This window comes from Anser brachyrhynchus (assembly GCF_964034855.1).
Source record: "Anser brachyrhynchus genome assembly, chromosome: 1".
Taxonomy (NCBI): domain Eukaryota; kingdom Metazoa; phylum Chordata; class Aves; order Anseriformes; family Anatidae; genus Anser; species Anser brachyrhynchus.
Window position 1 is genome coordinate 107,754,559 of NC_137694.1, and position 19,272 is coordinate 107,773,830.

Sequence of the window (19,272 nt, forward strand, 5' to 3'; positions counted from 1 at the left end):
AACGTATTTCCAATGAAACACAAACCCAGAAAGACCATGGCACTGTTCAAGTTATAATGATTGTTCAAATAAGACCTGTTGTTCACATAAGACCTGTAAAATTATTGTGATTTTTTATATATACGTAAGCATATTTCTGGTTATTTCATAAGAGCATTTAAGTATATCAAGATCAATTGTCTAATGGAAAACTGTATACAGATGCATTCTTTCACTTAGACATACACACATAGTTTGTTTTTTTTTTTCCAAATTTTTAACACTTATTTTACCACTTAAATGTTATTAATGAAAAAACAGTATCAACTGAAAAATAACCTTACCTCTTAAAGTCTTGTTTTGTCCTATACCTTCAAAAATATCTAGATTGTCTGCAAATTGTTGTGTATAAAAAGAAGTGAAGTTCAGTTTAATCGACAACCCTTGAGGCACTCTAAGATAACAGGAAAATAAACCAGAAAAAAAAAATAAATGAAGAGCCATGTTCTCCAGTAATATTTGTTGCTGTTGTTGTTGGTGGTGTTGTTGTTTGCTTGTTTTTGATTGTAGTAAATTCATTGTGTGCTTGAACAACAATCAGTTCAGAAGCAAACTGAAATTACACCAATTGATATTATTAATCAAGATTAGCAATTTGGCTAACTTTTAGTTTGTAAAATTATGGATGGAATAGAGAATTAACCATTTGTAACAGTAGAACTACTCCTTTACTCACTGGAGTCACGTATATTCTAGGAACTCAATTTTCTTAAAATTTAGAACATGCTATTCAGTTGGACAGTCTTTTTTTTTTTCTCTGTGGATCATTAATTTCAAATCTCTTTTTAGTGCATGTTATTGATAGATGATAACATCTAACTGCTCAAGCAGAATTCACCAAGTCAGAGAAGTGGTATAATGGTATCAATATGTGTATCAAGATCTGTCTTCCAAAAGTTAAAAAAAAAAAAAAAAAGTCTCCTACACAAAACAGTATTTACATGAAGATTTGAGGATCTCGAAACCACTGTTTGGGAATGTGTTATCAAACCTAATATCACCTAGTAGTTTTAACAGCAGACGTCATTTTAACAAAAGTGTAAAAATTGCTGGGTTTTGTTTTGCTGTAGTAACCTATATTTAAGCAGTTACATACATGGTAGTCCAAATTCTAAAGCTGTAATATCAAAATTATCTTAGCTTCTTATGTCATCATTTTTGTTGTTGTTGTTTTTGTTTTTTGTTTGTTTGTTTGCTTTCTCTAATTAAGAGACTCAGTAAAAATAACTTTTGAACAACAATCTACTGGTGCTCATCAGAAGTGACTAGTAGGGAAACATGAAGTAAGTATTTGCATTTTTTGAAAAATGTTTTTCTGTCAGTTAAAAAACATCCTTAGTTTGAAAAGAGTAAAACAGTAGTTGAAAAGCAAAGATGAACTAATCTGTTGGAGAAACATTGAACTCACTGCTCTTACTTTTGAAAGGAGAAGAAATTACTTCTTCATTCACGGAATAGTTAGAGGGGTGAAAATGTAAATGTTTTACCCAACGACAACAGGGAAATTTTTCTAGACAGAAAGAAAGGCAGAAGACAAAGCAAATCTTGGATGTGTTATAACTTTTAACACATTTTCATATGGATAATAAAAATAATAGTACAAAATATCTCTCATTGGTAACTGAAAAACCCAAAAGGTTCCCTCATAGGAACAATTCTGCTCTAAAGGGACACACAATTTGAACTTTTCAGGCCTTTACTCTCAGTGATACTACAATTTTCTAAAGCAGATAACTGGAAAATAAAACCAGATGTTTGCTTTTGTCATTGATCAATCTGTAATTACACAGATCTGCAGCACCTGTACTGTATTATTCACAATTATCCATGAGTATTTCCCAAACTAAGTTTTTGACAGTTACAGAGCCCATGTAGACACCTACTCAGTACACTGCCTCTTGCCACTACACCAGCCTTTGAAGCAAAATTAACAGCTTAGAAGGCAGTAGTTCACTTGAGACAAAATTATTTATTATGCTCAAATTCTGTAACGCCACGAACTGAGAAACAAGTCAGGCGTATGTGCTGAAATATACAGTCTTGTGCTTTTCCTGTAACACACTGTATTTTAACATCATCTGTGGCCTGTAATTATTGGTGAATGGTACTGTTGAAGCTGAGAAGGAATGAATGTATTAAAGACAAGAAAAACTATGACTTTCCCCTGAAGTATAAAGGTGAAGATGAAAGTCCTGAACAAGCTCAAAGGGTAGTATTGTGAAAGGGGCCTTTGGGAATGAGAATTTCAAATCTTTTCCAATTTTAAAGGTATTTCCTTAAACTATTTTGAAAAACTATTTTGAAACTCTTCTACCAAATTAATACTTCTCACAATCAAAGAACGGCTATTATTACAAAGCCATGATCAGAATCACTGTCTCTCAATGCTGCAACTTTTGAACTGGTAATCATTCTGTGGATTTTAAGGAGCTTAAAACTCGTGACCATTGACTTATTTTAGATGAGTACTTGAGGATGAGATTTATCACGTACTATGGCTACCTTTTTGTTCTCCCTGGGCTATAAAGAGGAACAAGGGAATTCTTGAATACTCCAGCTGTTAATAACAGGGATGTCTTATACAAAAACAGTACCTAAAGACTGGTATGTACTGTAATACTTTGAAACTGATATCTTGCAATTATTTTGAATTGTATAATTTGTTGTGAGCTTAAAAATCTGTTCCTTCGCATGCATGTAACACAGCAGATTTATCAAAATCATGCCAAAGAATCCTTGCAAGTGGGAAAATTTGTGGTATAGTTATGGGTTTTAGGCCTGCAAGTCTTTAAAGAAAAGCTGTGTAAATACAAGGGAGAAAATGCCATTATGTATTATTTATTTTCTATGCTGGGGTATTTGAGAATAGAAATGGCATAAGGTACACAAAAAAACAACACCTCATAATCAAAGAAATCTTAGCTACAAAACTGTTGGAAAATGGCTTACAGTATAATCCATCGGCAAACAATATTTGCATTATACGGTTTCGGATAATTCATAGAGTGAAAAGACCCAGAGGAATCAGTCAGCATGTATTTTCCATCACAAACTGCAGCTGTAAAGATATAATGAAGAACATTTGTCAAAATGTCATTTGAAAAACAGAAGCAGAGTCAAAATGAGAGTGACCTTAGATACTGGTTTACAAGTATTACCTAGAAAATACTTTGTAAGCCACACTGGGAAGATAAACTAAAACACACTGCCAACCCACTCTCATTTCTAATTCCTATGACTACTTAAACTCAAACTACTATATGTGAAAAAAAAAGCAGCACAGACAGTTCAAGTTTAAATCAGAGACAATCCAACTAATCCAAACTAATATAAACTAATCAAACTCATTAAAATCCAGTAGGATTCAACTAATCCAACTGTCTTTCATTTTATTTTTTACCTTTGTAAGGAAAAAGTATCTTGCCTTAATAATTCCTATCTACAGCTACTTTAAATGAGGAAACTGTTCATGCACTATCAGAAACTTGATATCGTGAATAAATGCAAGAAGGGATATGGTTCACTATTCGTCTCTCTATTTTTATGATCTCCCTGTTCCTCGCCTTACATATTACTAAGTATTCAGAAAGATAAGTGGATATTCCCAGTTTCCTGCTAGCTATCGAGTTCATTCATCTAAGGTAAATCTCATCCATCATCATGTAATTTTTCAAAAGGCTTTTATTAGTTTTGTTTACTTGGTGCATTATACCATCTCATGCATGTTCTTCAGTTTAAAAATCAATTACTTAAAAAAAAATAATCTGTACTTCTAAACCTCAGAAAGATTGGAAATGTTAATTCACATTGAATTATATAATTGCAGAAGACACTGAAACATTGTTTAAGACTTTGCTGCATCCTCACTGAACATTATGCCAGGATTCTCTCTGAAGTTATTTTTTTCCCTTTTTCAAGAAAGCATCACAGAGCTTTCAAGTAAGGATATAATCAGTACAGTACAAGACTATCTGGAGAGGTAAGTTCATCAATTTGAAGTTTATAACCAGAAATAAGATAGAGATTTTCATTAACATCAGAAATGAAATCATACCTATAATGACTATTCAAATGATGAATAATCAATCATATTGGAAATTGAAATTTTATTGAACATAGTACTCCTCTGGGAAATTATTATATAAAATAATAAATCAGGGCTCCTTGTCTGTTCATTTTAAAATCATAAAATTCTTTCTGTCCATCACGACAGCAAAAACAAAATAAAAATTAAGCTTTGTTTCTGTCAGGCTCAGTCAATACTGTATTAATAAGGACCATGTAAAATGAATTTCGCTAACAATTTTGTCTGATGCATAAGCTGGAATAGAAACATGTTCCATTTTGCAATCTTCATGGATGTTGAGAGGAAAGTAGACCATGTAAAATTTTAAATACATAGAGAAAACAGGTCCATGAAAGAGATATAGTATTTTATATAACTTTTTTATGAGATTAGACTACACTTTTAGAGCAGGCATAGAAGTACTTTTTCTGTCCATCTGAATTCATACATTCCCTGTCTTTACCAATGGGCTAATATTTACAACCATCTCCCCCAAACAGTGCAATTTCTTTAATTAATGAACAGAGAAAACGTTATGGATACCTTTCCAAAGTCAATATTTATAAAACATTCTGAAATAGCAGACAAAAAGAAGAAATCATTAACAAAAACATTAAATGGAGACATTACAAAAAATATCATTTATCTAACATCCAAGAGCTTAGTTTTCATTTATACCAGAATGAAACTCTGGCTATACTCCAGGGATGAATTTCAGGTGTCAGCCCACCTATTTCCACATGCAGTCACCAAATGGAAACCAATAGGTATGAGGAACACAGAAAAGCATCAAAAACAGTAAGAGATACTATGAACAGGAACAGCAAAGCAGCTGACCCCAGTACAAGATAGTCAGTGCAGCAGTAACAAATGATATGAACTAGACGTCCTCTCTCGGTGCTACTAGTGTTGAGAGAAGAGTAAAATTAATGCGAGCTTCAGTTTTTCTAATTCAGTTGTTCTAAGACAGGAGACATCTTTTGTAGGAACTACTTTAACTGTTTCCCAACATGCATCTGTGTCCATTTCTATTTAGTTATGTTGCATACAGGGCACATGAGGAGGACTTAATCCTGTTATCCTTGAAATCCAGGGAGAAGCTCCTCAAACTGGTTAGATGAAGCCCACATATTTCATTCAACAAGCCCTTTTTCTGCCAAGAGCAGTGCATTACTTGCTGGCTTCCATATGATTAATCTCTCTCAATACTCTAGTAATGTTGTGAGGTATCTAATCACAAAATATTAGCCTAGACATATAATAACTGTAAAGAAAGGATGCAAAGTGAACACCTTCTGGGCTCAGCCTCCAGTCTCCCCTTTCCTTACACTTACAGGCTACATGGCTGCTTTTCAGCGTTGCTGGATATTATTAATAGGTGCTGTTCAGACTTTCACATTTCTCTAGAGACCCTTTCATTGAAATTGCTTACTGTACTTTTGCACTGGTCTTTTGTTACTGCACTCATTGCAGAACCAGAAATAAACCTTTCAAGATAATTTTCATCAATAAACGCAAAAATGAAGGTGTTCAGTAGTCTGAAACTCTGCTAAGAATCTTAGATTTTCCTGAGTTCTAAGACAGGAAGAGACCATTAAAATTCACACTTGTATCCTGTATTTAAAAACTGCTAACATACTATAAACTCAGAAGTATTAGACAGAAAAATAATCAAGATGAAAAAACAAACCAAGTTGCTTAAACAGCAGCAACTCCACTGTGTGCAAGAACACTTGTAGCAAGAATCATGTATCACCTGTAAATCTCATTGTAAAACCCTGAAGCACTTCTGAAAATATAGACATTTTTAGCTTTTATGTGATTGTATTGTTACTCTAGGGATGAGACATAAGTGAAAAATCAAAGGAATGGAAAAATTGGCAGGTATCCCAAACGTGCATATGGCTTATTGCCATTCACTCCTCTGTTTTTGCAAAGTCTGCTAGGAAATCTAAATATATACATTTAGAAAAGCTCTCTGCTTTTTGGATGGAAAATTTTAAGACTGAAAATGTAAAGTAAGTGTGATGGAGCAACAATTTGTCCCCTAGCCAGAATTGCATTTCTTTAAGGTTATGAACTGAATCTGCCAATCTAATTGCAACTGAATAAATTGCTTGGAAATACCAGGCAATAGTGATAATGATCAGGGATGACCCATCCAGCTACCTAAAGCAAATTATAACTACAGCTAGTTTCTTTATGATTTTCTGCCCATTTGAAGTTGTATGCATATTCCTGTAGTTTTCAGCTCAGTTGTGCATATTCTTTACTGACTGGTGAAATTTGGCTATGATCAAGAAATAATATACTCAGTTGAAAGGAGCAGGGCACTCACAACTTTTATGTTGCAGAGAGTCAGGGAGAGATGCAAATCAGATCCAGAAAGGCATGTGCATCAGAGGCTATGCCTCAGCTGAAAAACTCTGCTCAAATAGAATTCATGCACAGGCTCCAGGACATAGCTGAGTCATAACTCTGAATGCAAGCAGGTGAATTATCAATGTATGAATATCAATTAAATTCTCTCTTATGTAACAGGTGTGATTGTAGTATATTTAAAATCATGAGCAAAACTTTTGAAATGAGACCTAATAATTAATACTAACTAAAAAGCATTTGTTTTTATGAGATGTATGCTACTAATTATTAACTATTATAAGGATCTGCACTTTTTATTTAGCTCTATCCACAACAAAACTAAAAGCCCACCAGAATACCAAAACCAAAACCCACATCTTAAAAAAACAGTGTGATGCTAGAAATGAAAGACTGAATAACTCCTTGGAGTTGTGTTACTTCAGCCTCTCCAATGGAGCAAAGGTCTAGCTGAAGCTACCCTAGGACCTTCAGATTTCCCCAATGTAGAGAGACCTGCTCAGAGCTCATCACTGTTATGATCTAGCTGGAGGCAGCTGTTATGATAAATAAAGATTTGGATGCATTTCAGTGGATACTCTACCAAAGTATTTTGATGGATGTTTTCCTTAAAGGGTCTGACTAAGTCTCCCTTCTGAGCTGGCTGCACTCAGAAAAGTGAAGGTAATGGGCAGGTCTGCAATTCGCCTTTTTTCTAAAGAAGATTCCACTTGCAGATGGGGTCAGCATGCCACCAGCCTTCAGAAACAGGCTTGCAATGACTATATTAAAATTCTTAAAATTATTTCAGATTCTAAAAAATATTTTTCTTCTTTGTTTTTAAAGCAGAGTCCAACATTTAACATGCTTCTGAAAACTCAAACTAGACTGACCCCACCATTTTTCCCAGGAGAGCTCAGAAATATGTTCTCACAGCAGAACACAAATAAGCTTTCCAGATTCCTTTACTAACAAATGATATATTAAAAATAAAATAAAATAAATACAATAAATAAAATAAAATAATAAAATAAAATAAAATAATCAGGGAGTTCATTGTTCCAACGTCTCCCAGAAAATTTAAAAAGTTCTCTCTGCAAGAAAACTTTAGAGACTGGGAGCTGAGACTGTGAAGAGCAATGCAGGCAACATTAACACATATGCCTCCCCACCAAAAAGCAGCATACACAATTTGGTAACCAGCAACACAAACAGAATCCTTGGTACAATTTCAGTGCTCACTGCTAAATGGAACATTGGCAGCTGCATGAAAAGGTGCTTAGGGAAGCTAGGCAAATAAGCTCACTGGTGGTGAAGGATGCAATTTATTTATTTATTTTTTTATTCAGTCATATACCAATCAGGTCGTAGTTCTGTAACATTTTCACAGAATCACAGAATAGCAGAGATTGGAAGGATGACCTCTATAGGTCGTCTTGTCCAATCCCCTGCTCAGGCAGGGTCTCCTAGAGCTTTTTGCCCAAATGTTTACATCATCATCTTGCATCTCTCACTGTGGTGCCAGCAAATCAAACATTTGTGTCAGATGTGCAAGTGCACGGTCAACAAACGAAGTTACAGTTCCTGCCACAGCAGGAGTCACACTTGACATCTGTGGCTGCAAAATGCAGTACACACTCACCAACCCACCTAAGTCTCTGAATGTGGAGGCAGGAGAGAGTAGGTGTTCCTTCGTGTGCGACAGACTGCTGATTTTGTTAAGAAAAATAACTTTTCTGATTGAACGGTAGCTACATTTTCAAAAAGGTGTCTCATTGATCTAAATTTGTTCTCACTGAAATGAAAAAAACATTTTCTCTATTGCCTTATGAGTAGTTTTAAGTTCTCTTCAAAATCCTCAATGGCATCTAATTATTTCTCAAAGGGCAAATTTCAGTTATCATTTAATTTAATTCATAATTTTAATAAAAGCACATCAAGAAATTATACAAACTTATCTAAACATATAGTACATTCAGTAAAGCTTTAGTATTAGAGAGTACATTTTTAGTTGAAGCATAGGGGATTTTAGCAGGAAAAGCCAGATGTTTTACAGCTAACACTGCAGAAATTTAAAGATGGGCCCTGGTATATTAGCTTATTCCTTGCCTGATTTTTCTATGTAGGAATCTAAAATCAATTATCTCACAATAAATTAGTAAGAAGAATACATTGTCTGTATGATACAGTATACCGAGATACAATATTATTGTATCAGAGAATATGTTATTGGGAAAAGTTGTTTGTAGTATTATGTATGATGATATTCCTAATGTTGGAATCAAAAGCAAAACCTCTCTTCTGATTCCAAATATGACAGTAAGTTGTTTCTGTTACTGGGCAATGTGATTTTATAACTGTATAGGGTCATAATTTTGATGTGTTTGGAAACAACATTATTTGATATTACTAGTACACAACTTCATATGAAATTTTGACATTATTTTGCATTTTATATTTATTTATAGTTTTTAATATTTATATATTAAATAAGAATTTTGATGTTATGCTATATTACTATAGCCAGCTTTTGATATTTATTTATTTACTCAGCATATTCTTTCTTAATGAGAATTTTAAAGAAAAAAAATCAATTTACAATAATATTATTATAACAACCCCTCTTGTTATTATTTTTGCTAGACTTGATTTAGACTTCATTATGCAATTTATTGGCTGTAAATTATTTACAGAATACTGACAGGTTTAAGTATGTTCGAAAAGACTGTTCTGCAGGGATTTACATTCTTACCACATCTTTTTTCAGATTCATCTGAACCATCCGGGCAGTCCAAGACTCCATCACAAAATAAATCTTTTCTAATGCAGGTTACACCATCAGCACAAACTTCATCAAGTGGCAAGCACTCAACTGAAATAGTAAGGACAACAGCAATAACAACAAAGCAGTATTGCAGTTACACTACAAAGGAAAATTGACTTACCTTTGGTTACTCTAGCACAAATCAAATCAACCACTCTATTGTGTTTTACAAAACTGCATTTTTAAAAGTTTGGAATGAAATATCACATACTAAAATGGTAAATTTGGAACAGAGTGAAGAAGTTCTGAGAAGTGACATAGTATTTTGAAACTAAGTTTGGAGTAGGGCTGGAAGAAAAATTCTATGAGTTCCCATCTTCTTCCTCTACCTAAATATACTATTTTATGCAATATAATAAACACATTTTCCAATTTCTTATGCTTGAATAACATGAGAAAACTGTCATTTGGTTTAAATAACAGAGAAAAATCTCTGTTCTGAGTTTAATATAATTCAGTTTATTTTCTTCAATCTCAACACATCACAATGTTGAACCTCATTGTGATAAAAAACTTACTTTTTGATTAGCATATCTTGAAAACTAAAGCCTTTAGGATTGGATTTGGAAATACTAGAAATATCAGAAACCTGATTCTTTTCAGATTTAAAAATAAAATTCGTTAGCTAAGAAAAATTTCTGCAGAAAAAGAATACATTGGCTGATCCTTAAAACTGTGGAATCTTGCTGATAGCATTTTGCGAGAACATAAATGTTCATCCACAGAATATAAGGTGTATGTAAAAGTCTTAGATATCTGTAGAACTAAGAAGTAGGTCATATTAAAGTAAACAAAAACATGCAGCTAATATCAGCTTTGGATAAGTACCAATTTAATAATTCTTGAAAATTCTATTAAATATTATGAAAATACACAATTCTCTACATAGCTCCTTTTCTTTACTTCACTAAATGCTCAGAGGTAGAGGCTAAAATTTCTTATGTAAGCAGCAAAAATATTAATTTGTAAAGCAGCAGCCTCTTGCATCCTCTAGACATTATTGTTTGATTTATTTTTCATGCAACTCTTACTCTTTAATCAGATTAAGTAAATATGTGTAAGATATTCAGTATAAGTGACAAAGACTGGAATTTGTTTGGACGTACCGTAGCGTTTCAAACTGCTTTACAAAATGCTTTACATGTTAGCAACACAAAGAGTGTAAAGCAAAAGAGCTGCCATTTTGAACCCAACTGGTAGCTGAAATAAACCAAAAATATTTAAGACAAGTGTTGGACGTGATAGTGTCAACAAACGAATTGCCACAGATGAGCAAAGATGAGACTGTGCTTTCTAGACCAAGAACAAAACCTCTACCAATAATCTCAGAGTATGTTTTGTACAGCCCAATACACAAGAAAACGTTTAAAAATGACATGATCAATTCCAGCTTTATTCTTCCACTCATAAAACTAAACAGCATTGCCATCTACTGGATATAAAGAAATTAACATTTTCTAGTAAAACATTTTGACTTCTTTTTGAAACAGCAAATTACCCTAAATTGCAATATGATTTCTGTACTCAACTAAGAAATGGAAGTAAATACATTAGACCAGTTAGAAAATGCTTATAAATATCATATATATTTCACCATTTAATGAGACTGGAGGAGGTTTTCAAAGATTTGAACAGCTTTGTCTTTCCATTATCAGAAGTAATGTGAGAATTTGCTATCAGTTACAGATTTCCCAAAACCATGAACAAATATTATGAAGCAAAAATGAGCATTCAGTATGGGTATCAATATTGTGATATCAATATTATCATATCAGTATGTGTATAATACACGAAGCATTTTTGTAGAATGTACAGTCTAATACATTACCTCTTTTTTAAGAGGTCTCCCTAGTCAAATAAGAAGTAAACCTGCATATTGTATACTTGCATGAATGGGATGCAAGAATTCATATAAGAACACAATGTACAAAAACAGTCAATTCTAAGATCTCAGACTGTTTCTTATAGCCACTCTGCTTTTCCCCATATGAGGTTACCTACCTGACGTTGTGAACTTGCTTGTGGTGAGTTGTTCTGAAACTGGGCAAACACAAACCCTGGGTTAGAACTCTACTTTGTGCTCTCTTGTAGCCCCTCTGTGTTTTTTTCGGCAGAACCAAGAAGCAGATATTCAGATCTTATGAGATCTGCACTATTTACTGCATCCCCAAACCCACAGCTTAGGTAATGATATAGTAACGCCACCTTAATTGGTTTGATCCTGATGGTCAAATGTCAGAATAAACATAAGAAAATTAATATGGAACCCTAGTGTATTTTAAATCTCATTCCTCTATACATAGTCCTATACATTTCAGTAACTTCTCTCTCTATATATATTTATATATATTAATTTATTAAAAAAAAAAAACAAAAAAAAAAACAAAAAACAAACAAACAAAAAGTAATGTTTTCTTGGTAAATAAACAAGTTCTGACCTGGAACTGATGTCAGGGAGCTTGTAATTAGACTCATGGGATCTGCTGGAAAAAGACAGGTTATGACTTTATTATGACTGAATGTATAAGTACTTTTTAATATAAATAACATTGCTTAACACATTGGTTATCTCAGCATGTGAGGAGACTCAAATCTGTGTAGTATTTGTGCATTTACATACTGGAAATATGTACATAAATGTTTTCATCACAGAATCATTAAGGTTGGAAAAGACCTTCAAGATCATCTATTCCAACCGTTCACCTACCAACAATATCACCCACTAAACCATGTCCCTAAGTGACAGGTCCAACCTTTCATTAAATGCCCCCAGAGATGGTGATGCCACACCTCCCTGGGCAACTCGTTCCTATAACTGACCATTCTTTCTGACAAGAAATGTCTCCTAATTTCTAATCCGAATCTCCCCTGGCGCAACTTGAGGCCATTCGCTCTAATCCTATCACTAGTTAGCTGTGAGAAGAGGCCGACCCCCAGCTCCCCACACTACTCCCAACTACTTTCAGGTAGTTGTAGAAACCAATAACGTCTCCCCTGAGCCTCCTCTTCTCCAGACTAAACAACCCCAGTTCCCTCAGCCACTCCTCATAGGGCATGTGTTCCAGACCCTTCACCAGCTTCGTAGACATAATGTTTATACGTATTTAGAAATAATCAAATGTCTAGGTACACAAATGGATTTGTATTAATGATAGTAAATCGAAAAACATTCTGGAAAAAAAAAATTGAATTCTTGTTCCAACACACTTTCCCACTAGTGATTTTTTTAAATAGCAATCTTCCTCTTACTGAGGATGTCTCTGGAGTTTCTGGTTCCCAAAAGGTCAATTTTTCCTCTTTGAATTTGGATTAGTATGCCTCTGTACTATTTTTACTTACTACATTAAGACTTAAATTTTTGTCATTACAGTCAACAGATTCTCTCAGTTGATGAGATGATGGGCTAGAAGGAATAGTAGGAGGTACAGTAAGGCCTTCTCTATAGTTTACCACCAGACTTTTGCTGGCAGAAGTTGCTGATCATTGGACATTACAGACAGTTACTTTTGTTAGATGTTCCTGCTTTTCCATACCTACTAGTGGAGAAACTTGCAAGAGGACTTCCTAGTAATGTTCTACCAAAATGTGCTGGTTTAGCAAACACTATTAAGCTAAGCTAGGCCAGTTTTTATTAAATGGATTATGGACCATTCCATGTCAGCAAACGTGAGGGCACAGCTCCTCTGGCAGAGAGGAGAGCCCAGCAGAAGGTGCAGGGAGGGTGCATCTGGATGGACTGTTCTCACAAAGCTGCATTCAGGGAAGGACATCATTCACGGCCTCACAGTAGTTTGTAAAGAATTATATACGTATGTATCTACCTATATACATACCTATCTATGCATCATTTAATGGACCATTATTTTGGGAAGAATGAACCATTCAATGACCTGAAACATGGACGCATGCATGAGCAGGCTTTTCTAATAAGACAAGTATCAGGAAGTTACACCTTGAAGGGTGTTGAGAAAATAAACGGGTTGTCACAGGTGCTCCCCAAAGTGCACATGCAAGCTGATAACAAAAGCCACGAGAGTAAAAGCATAGGACAGTGACGAAGGCATCAGTAGTATAAGCACAAACCTCATGTGGTCAATTACTAAGCAATCTAAGGAACATGTGAGGTGGATAAAGCTGGTTTTAGGCTCAACGGAGAGAGCACAACCAAGTTCCAACAGATGTAAACATACCACATAGGGTAAAATGTGGTCTTTGAATTGAAAAAGAAAGAACAAAGAAGTTGACTGTTAGTGAGCATATAAAAATGACGGAGTTGGGAGTTAGACTCAATGATCCTTATGGGTGTCTTCCAACTCAGGATATTTGATAATTCTGTGACCTCAAGCAAGTTTCCTCAGAGCAAGGAGGAATGAATCCATGCTAGAAACATTTTTACAGTTCCAGCGTGGGATGCCAACAACTCCCAGCTCCCTTCTCCCTTCCTCTGGCACTTCCCCCTCACTCCCATTTTCTTCTTGCTTTTGACCTTAGGACTCACAGGCACATTGAAACGGCATACCAGAGGAAGGGATAGCTAGGAGAAAACCAGTATATTATCAGTCTTCAGCTGTACCATTGGTAATAAAGTGTAGTAATGATTACTCAACAATGACTACGTTAGACTACTGAAAAATACTTTGCTCATATAAGCCAAGTATTAAAACGTCAAGTATTATCTTGGCTTGTCATAAGACTTTCAGACTGTCAGTGGAATGAAAGTCTACTAACACTGCTTAGTATATCAGTAACCATAGCATGTGGTTAGGCTAGCCTCATTTACCTGTCTGAATCTGTAAAGACTTCAGCTTGTGACTCAGCTGTTTGACAGAGATTCAACTTTTGTTTAATCCTCCAATTAAGCTCTTACAGCTTTTGTACAGGCATTAGATCACTGGTTTCTCAAATGGTCAGAAATGATGAAGATCAGCTAACTATCACTGAATGGACCCTACCTGTCAAGACTCAATTACAGTCAACGCAGCTTTGCTAAGTTATACCAACTGAACAACAATTCTTGTTTCTTCTGTTGTACTGATAACAAAAAATAGTTTCTGTTTTATGAAGGATACTGACCTGATGAATTTAAAGGCAACATTGTAGTAAGATTTTCAGCAAACTCTGGAAGAAAGGAAGTTCATTATAAACTCCTTTTATAGTGCAGTATCTAGTTTTATACAACTCAGGAAAATGAAGGTAAAAAACAAACAACAAACGAGCTGTGACTATTTCTCTTGAGTCACTAGCAGTGTCCTGCATCTCTCCTTCTGACCATTTCACAATGTTCCCAGCCTTTTCCAAAACTCTCACCTTCCAGAGAAGACAAGGTCTCTTAATTCCTCTTTCAATCAATCCCTATTCATTATCTCACACATAAAATGTCCTCATCTGGAAAATCTCTATCTTGACACTTTTATACAAAGGAGCTTTTCAGAGCACCTGTGTCATAGACAGTATTTAGATCAGATAAATGAATTAAAATTAACCTGGGATGATTTGCAAGAAAGAAAGCTACTTTTAGTCACTGTGGAAGTTGATTTCAAGCAAATCACACCTGATTACAGTGTTATAGTTCCCTCCCTCTTTGAAATAGAAATAAAACTTCTCTTGCAGAACATAATGACATATAGGAAGTAAAAGTGCTATGTACGATTATGATTTTTCATTAGTTACAGTTCTTACTTTACTGCAGCACTCCTGATGGAATGGACACATGAAATCTCATGTGAAGAGAGGCATTTTAATGATGCACATCGAGAAAAGTTTGACTACTTGGAAGTTCATCAGTAGATATATAGCCTTCTAACAGGCTCTTCGTAATTTCCTTTGGTGGCATTTTTCAAGCACAATAAGCAATCACTTCCCACAGTGATTTGCAGTTATTTAGAACAACTTATACGTGGTGCAAGTAGTAAAGAAAAATAAAGATATCAAGATGCTGAATTTAGCCTTTGAATATCTGAAGCACTTAGCAAGGAATAAAGTAAGAGATGTTGCACAACAAATGCCCCACTCTTCTTAAGCAATTGGTAGCTACTTAATAGTAGTTCCATCAGGTCTTCAGATGTCATCTTCCACTTCTAAGGATTCAAATTACATATTATCATTATCTCCAATGAAGGCCTGTTTGGAGGCTTATTGAAGTCAAAAGAAAGATTTCCATTGATTTTGCTGGGCTTCCATTTAGGCTTTGAAAATTTTTCTCATACTTGCATGAAATCACTATATTTGTATATTTGCTGAATTTAAAATCATTTAGTCTTTAAATTTACACTATTTAGTCTACACTATTTACTAATTTAGTTATTAGTATTATACTAATTTAGTCATTTACATTTCACCTAAGTATCAGAGAAATTTGAAGTCGATTCCTTGGGCATACTTCTCCAGAAGCTACATTCTGTATTCAGTTTGTTATTCTTTTTGACATCTTTTCAATAAATGAGTCCTCACACACTATGAGGCTGAGCCCTTTTCCATATTCTTTAGCAAAACAAAATGATAATTGCATTTACATATGAAATACCACAGTTGGGGCTTAATTGCATTAATTTGAGGGGCAATGGAATTACAAATGTTATGCTACGTAAAAGAGATGAAATTCACTGATTATGACTTGTAATTAATTACTTTGTCCTTTGTTCCTTCCTTAGTGAACATATGCTAAGCTGATTCATACTTTCTAGGTAACAAGGTTCTTTCACCTGCTCATATAGGTTGTGTGGTGGAGAAAGAGAACAACCATGAACATCTTTCTGATGGTTGGGATCCAAAGATATTGCACATGTTAACTGCAGTTCTCAAGGTTTTGTATCAAAATAGATGTTTATTAGCATTACCTGTGATTTGTATGCTGTTCACATCAATTTTCAAAGTCTGAACAAGACCAGTTGTATTTGCGTCAATACCCAAAAGCAACTCATTTTTTATTTTCTCAACCATTACCCTCTGGGTAAGATAAAGGTTGAAGATCACAGCAACACTAGCAATATAAAACAGAGAAGACAGTTAGTTAAGCAAGATAATGCAGTAAATCTGAAATTTTGCTAGTTAATACTTTGACAATATTTCATTCCAACACAGGTTCCATTGTGGGTCCCTTCTACCTCAGGATTCCATTTGAAAACTCAAAGTATCATAAAGTGTTGGCTGGTCAACATGACACATGAAGAAATAGCTCTTAAGTAACAGGTAGCTTTGAATGTTAGAGAAACATTTATTCTTTCTTTTGCAACTCTTATATTCAATGTGGGAGAAAAAAAATAACAGCATTGATATCAATTGCTGCAATGGAGCTGAATTCAAGTCAACCAAAGGAGATGTAGGTTTATTAATTATTGAACTCTCCTAGTTTAACCTCTAAAATATTGATTAACAACCCTGAAATGTTCACATTATAAAAGATATAACACAACCTGATCACTTCTATATATCAAACATCATGTATGGATTCTGCATCCATGAGGATCCGTTGTGTGATTATTTGTATTCTCATAAGTAAACAGTAAAGGCTGAAATCACAGATATTTTGAAATAAGTGGTTAAACTATATTTAATTTCTGTGGGGCCTGAATTTTATCTAGAATTTTGTCTCTTTCCCATCCCTCCTAGACACTATTATTACATTTTATATTTGTAGCTAAATTAAGGTAGTGTCAAAGTATGATGATTGCTGTTTTTTTGTTTGTTTGTTTGTTTGTTCATTTGTTTTCCATTTACTTATTTTAGGTATAATCTTCTTTATTCCTAAGCATTTCTAATATCCAATGGCAACAGACTCAGAAATGCTTTTTGATACGGGGTGATTAAGCTTGCAGTTGTGCTGAGCACAATTTGCAATATACGGAAGAACTCTCCTTTTTCTTACTTGTTTCTGATAACCTTTAGGCCATGCTGAGTAAACAAAAGCTTTTATTGCTATCCTTGTGACTCAGCAGAGTCTCAAGGATAAAATAACAAGGTTGCCAGAAGGGATAAACACTTTTTTTTTTTTAATTAAAAGAGTCAAACAGAAAATCATTTATGAGATAAACTAGTATTATTTCAAAGTAAAAATGAAGACAGACACTTTCTGATATATTAAAAGCAAGATCTAACATTCATAGACATCAGATTTTGTGTGACTTCTCTGGTTTCAGTGTCAAGATACAGAGGCAGAATTCATTTGACCAAATATAGATATTTACAGTGCAGATATCTAGATTTTCGTTGTAGGTCATGGAAGGAAATGAGCTATTCTTTGATCTCCTCCTAAAAAGGCATTTGAATAAACTAGATGAAAAAACTCTAAAAGTAACTTTTTTTTTTTTTTCATTGCTTATAAAAGTGAGTCCTGAGCAACTAGCTTAGAGATGTCTTTATCTTCAATACCAAAATTTTTGGTACGTCCTACTGTGTGCTCAGAAACCTTATTTTGCTACTTGGATCCTATCCACTCAGGGACAACAGCCTGGGAGGGACCTATTCCTCTGTTGCCTACTTCTTTCCCTTGATATTATAAAACCCTTCATAAGGTGATCATACTTTACCTCTTTCTAATTAGTTTTATGCCCTCACTATTACAATCAAATGATTGCTCTACTTCAAATCTGCTTCTCATTTTCAGCATACATGTACTTGCGCTTGGCAAATATCTCTTTTTCTTTTGCCAGCATGGTCATTCAGTTGAACTATCTCATCTAAATATTTGTCCATTTTATGTATGTATAGAAAGCAATTATATCACAGTTATAGAAAGAACAGCTGATATCACAATATTACAGAATGGTTTAGCTTGGAAGGGACTTATGGAGGTCATCTTGTCCAACCCATCTGTTCAAGCAGGGCCACCTACAGCTGCTTGCCCAGGACCATGTCCAGATGGCCTTTGAATATCATCACAGAGGAAGATTCTACAACCTCTCTGGGCAACCTGTTCCAGTGCTTAGTCACCCCCACAGCAAAAAGGTTTTTCTTTATGTTCAGATGGGGCCTCTTTTGTGGGTTTGTGCCCACTGCCTCTTGTACTGTCATATATAGAATTCCTCCTTTTCTCATATTTTCTACAGAGAAAATGTTTATTAACATCATCAGCTGTCATGTAATGACCACTTTTTTATTCATTGCCTCGTCTTGCATATAAGGTAACTAATTTTGTCATTCATTCCTCAAGGTCCTTCAGTTCTCCTATACTCCTGATCTTCTTTTCTGTTTTGTTACTGCTTATTATAGTGTGTCACCTGACCTTTCTTCAGCAGAAATATTTTTCTAAAACATAGGTTACATATGATCACACATAATACTGAGATCAGCCCCCCTGTATAAGTAGCTTTTCACAAGCAAGCTTAACACAAAACAATATACCTTCCTTTCTAACTAGTTTCTTATCTATGTCACTGTTCTTACTTTTCCCATTTTTCTTCTGAATTGACAATCCCAGAGACTATTACGTTTTCTTTTGTTCTAATCTTGAAGGACGTTTTTGGAGGAAAGGTATGGATTATATCAAACTTCATATGCTCTTCAGAGAGACTTATCAAATCCTAAAACACATTTTTAAATTATTCATTGTCCCACAGAGTAATTTTCTAAATTAATCTCCTTGTCTCTTGCCTATGTATTTTGTTCTATGTAGTTACCCAGTTTGAGACGTGAAGTTTTCATGACCTTCTTCAGGCTTCCTGTAGGGAAAAAAAAAAAAAAAAGAAAGTTTATGAAGAGTGTTCTGGAACTGTTAAATAGTGGGAGACAGCAGTACACTTGTTTTGTAGAATCAAGACTTTATGAAGAACAGTGCAAGTGAAATTAATACCACAGACTTCACTCCATTTACCAGATTTTTTTATTTTATTTCTTTTTTCTTTCTTTCTTTTTTTTTTTTTTTTTTTTGCCAGATAGCCTTCTGTAGGACAACCAGTGTAACAAGGTATTGAAAACTGAGTTCAAACAAAATTTAATTTAGCAGCTCTTACTATCTTACTCACTCTCTAGGACACACAGGATGCAGCTT

At 34.5% G+C, this 19,272-nt stretch overlaps 1 protein-coding gene across 1 annotated transcript in view; it reads right to left on the minus strand.

Annotated features, from left to right (window-relative positions):
• The window catches only part of TMPRSS15 (transmembrane serine protease 15), a 57,456-nt gene that overhangs the window by 34,216 nt on the left and 3,968 nt on the right, over positions 1 to 19,272 (minus strand). The window contains 8 exon segments of the mRNA XM_080564861.1: positions 324 to 433; positions 2,989 to 3,097; positions 9,216 to 9,335; positions 11,289 to 11,340; positions 11,342 to 11,381; positions 14,357 to 14,405; positions 16,124 to 16,266; positions 18,902 to 18,943. Of these exon segments, the coding sequence (XP_080420987.1) occupies positions 324 to 433; positions 2,989 to 3,097; positions 9,216 to 9,335; positions 11,289 to 11,340; positions 11,342 to 11,381; positions 14,357 to 14,405; positions 16,124 to 16,266; positions 18,902 to 18,943 (665 nt within the window).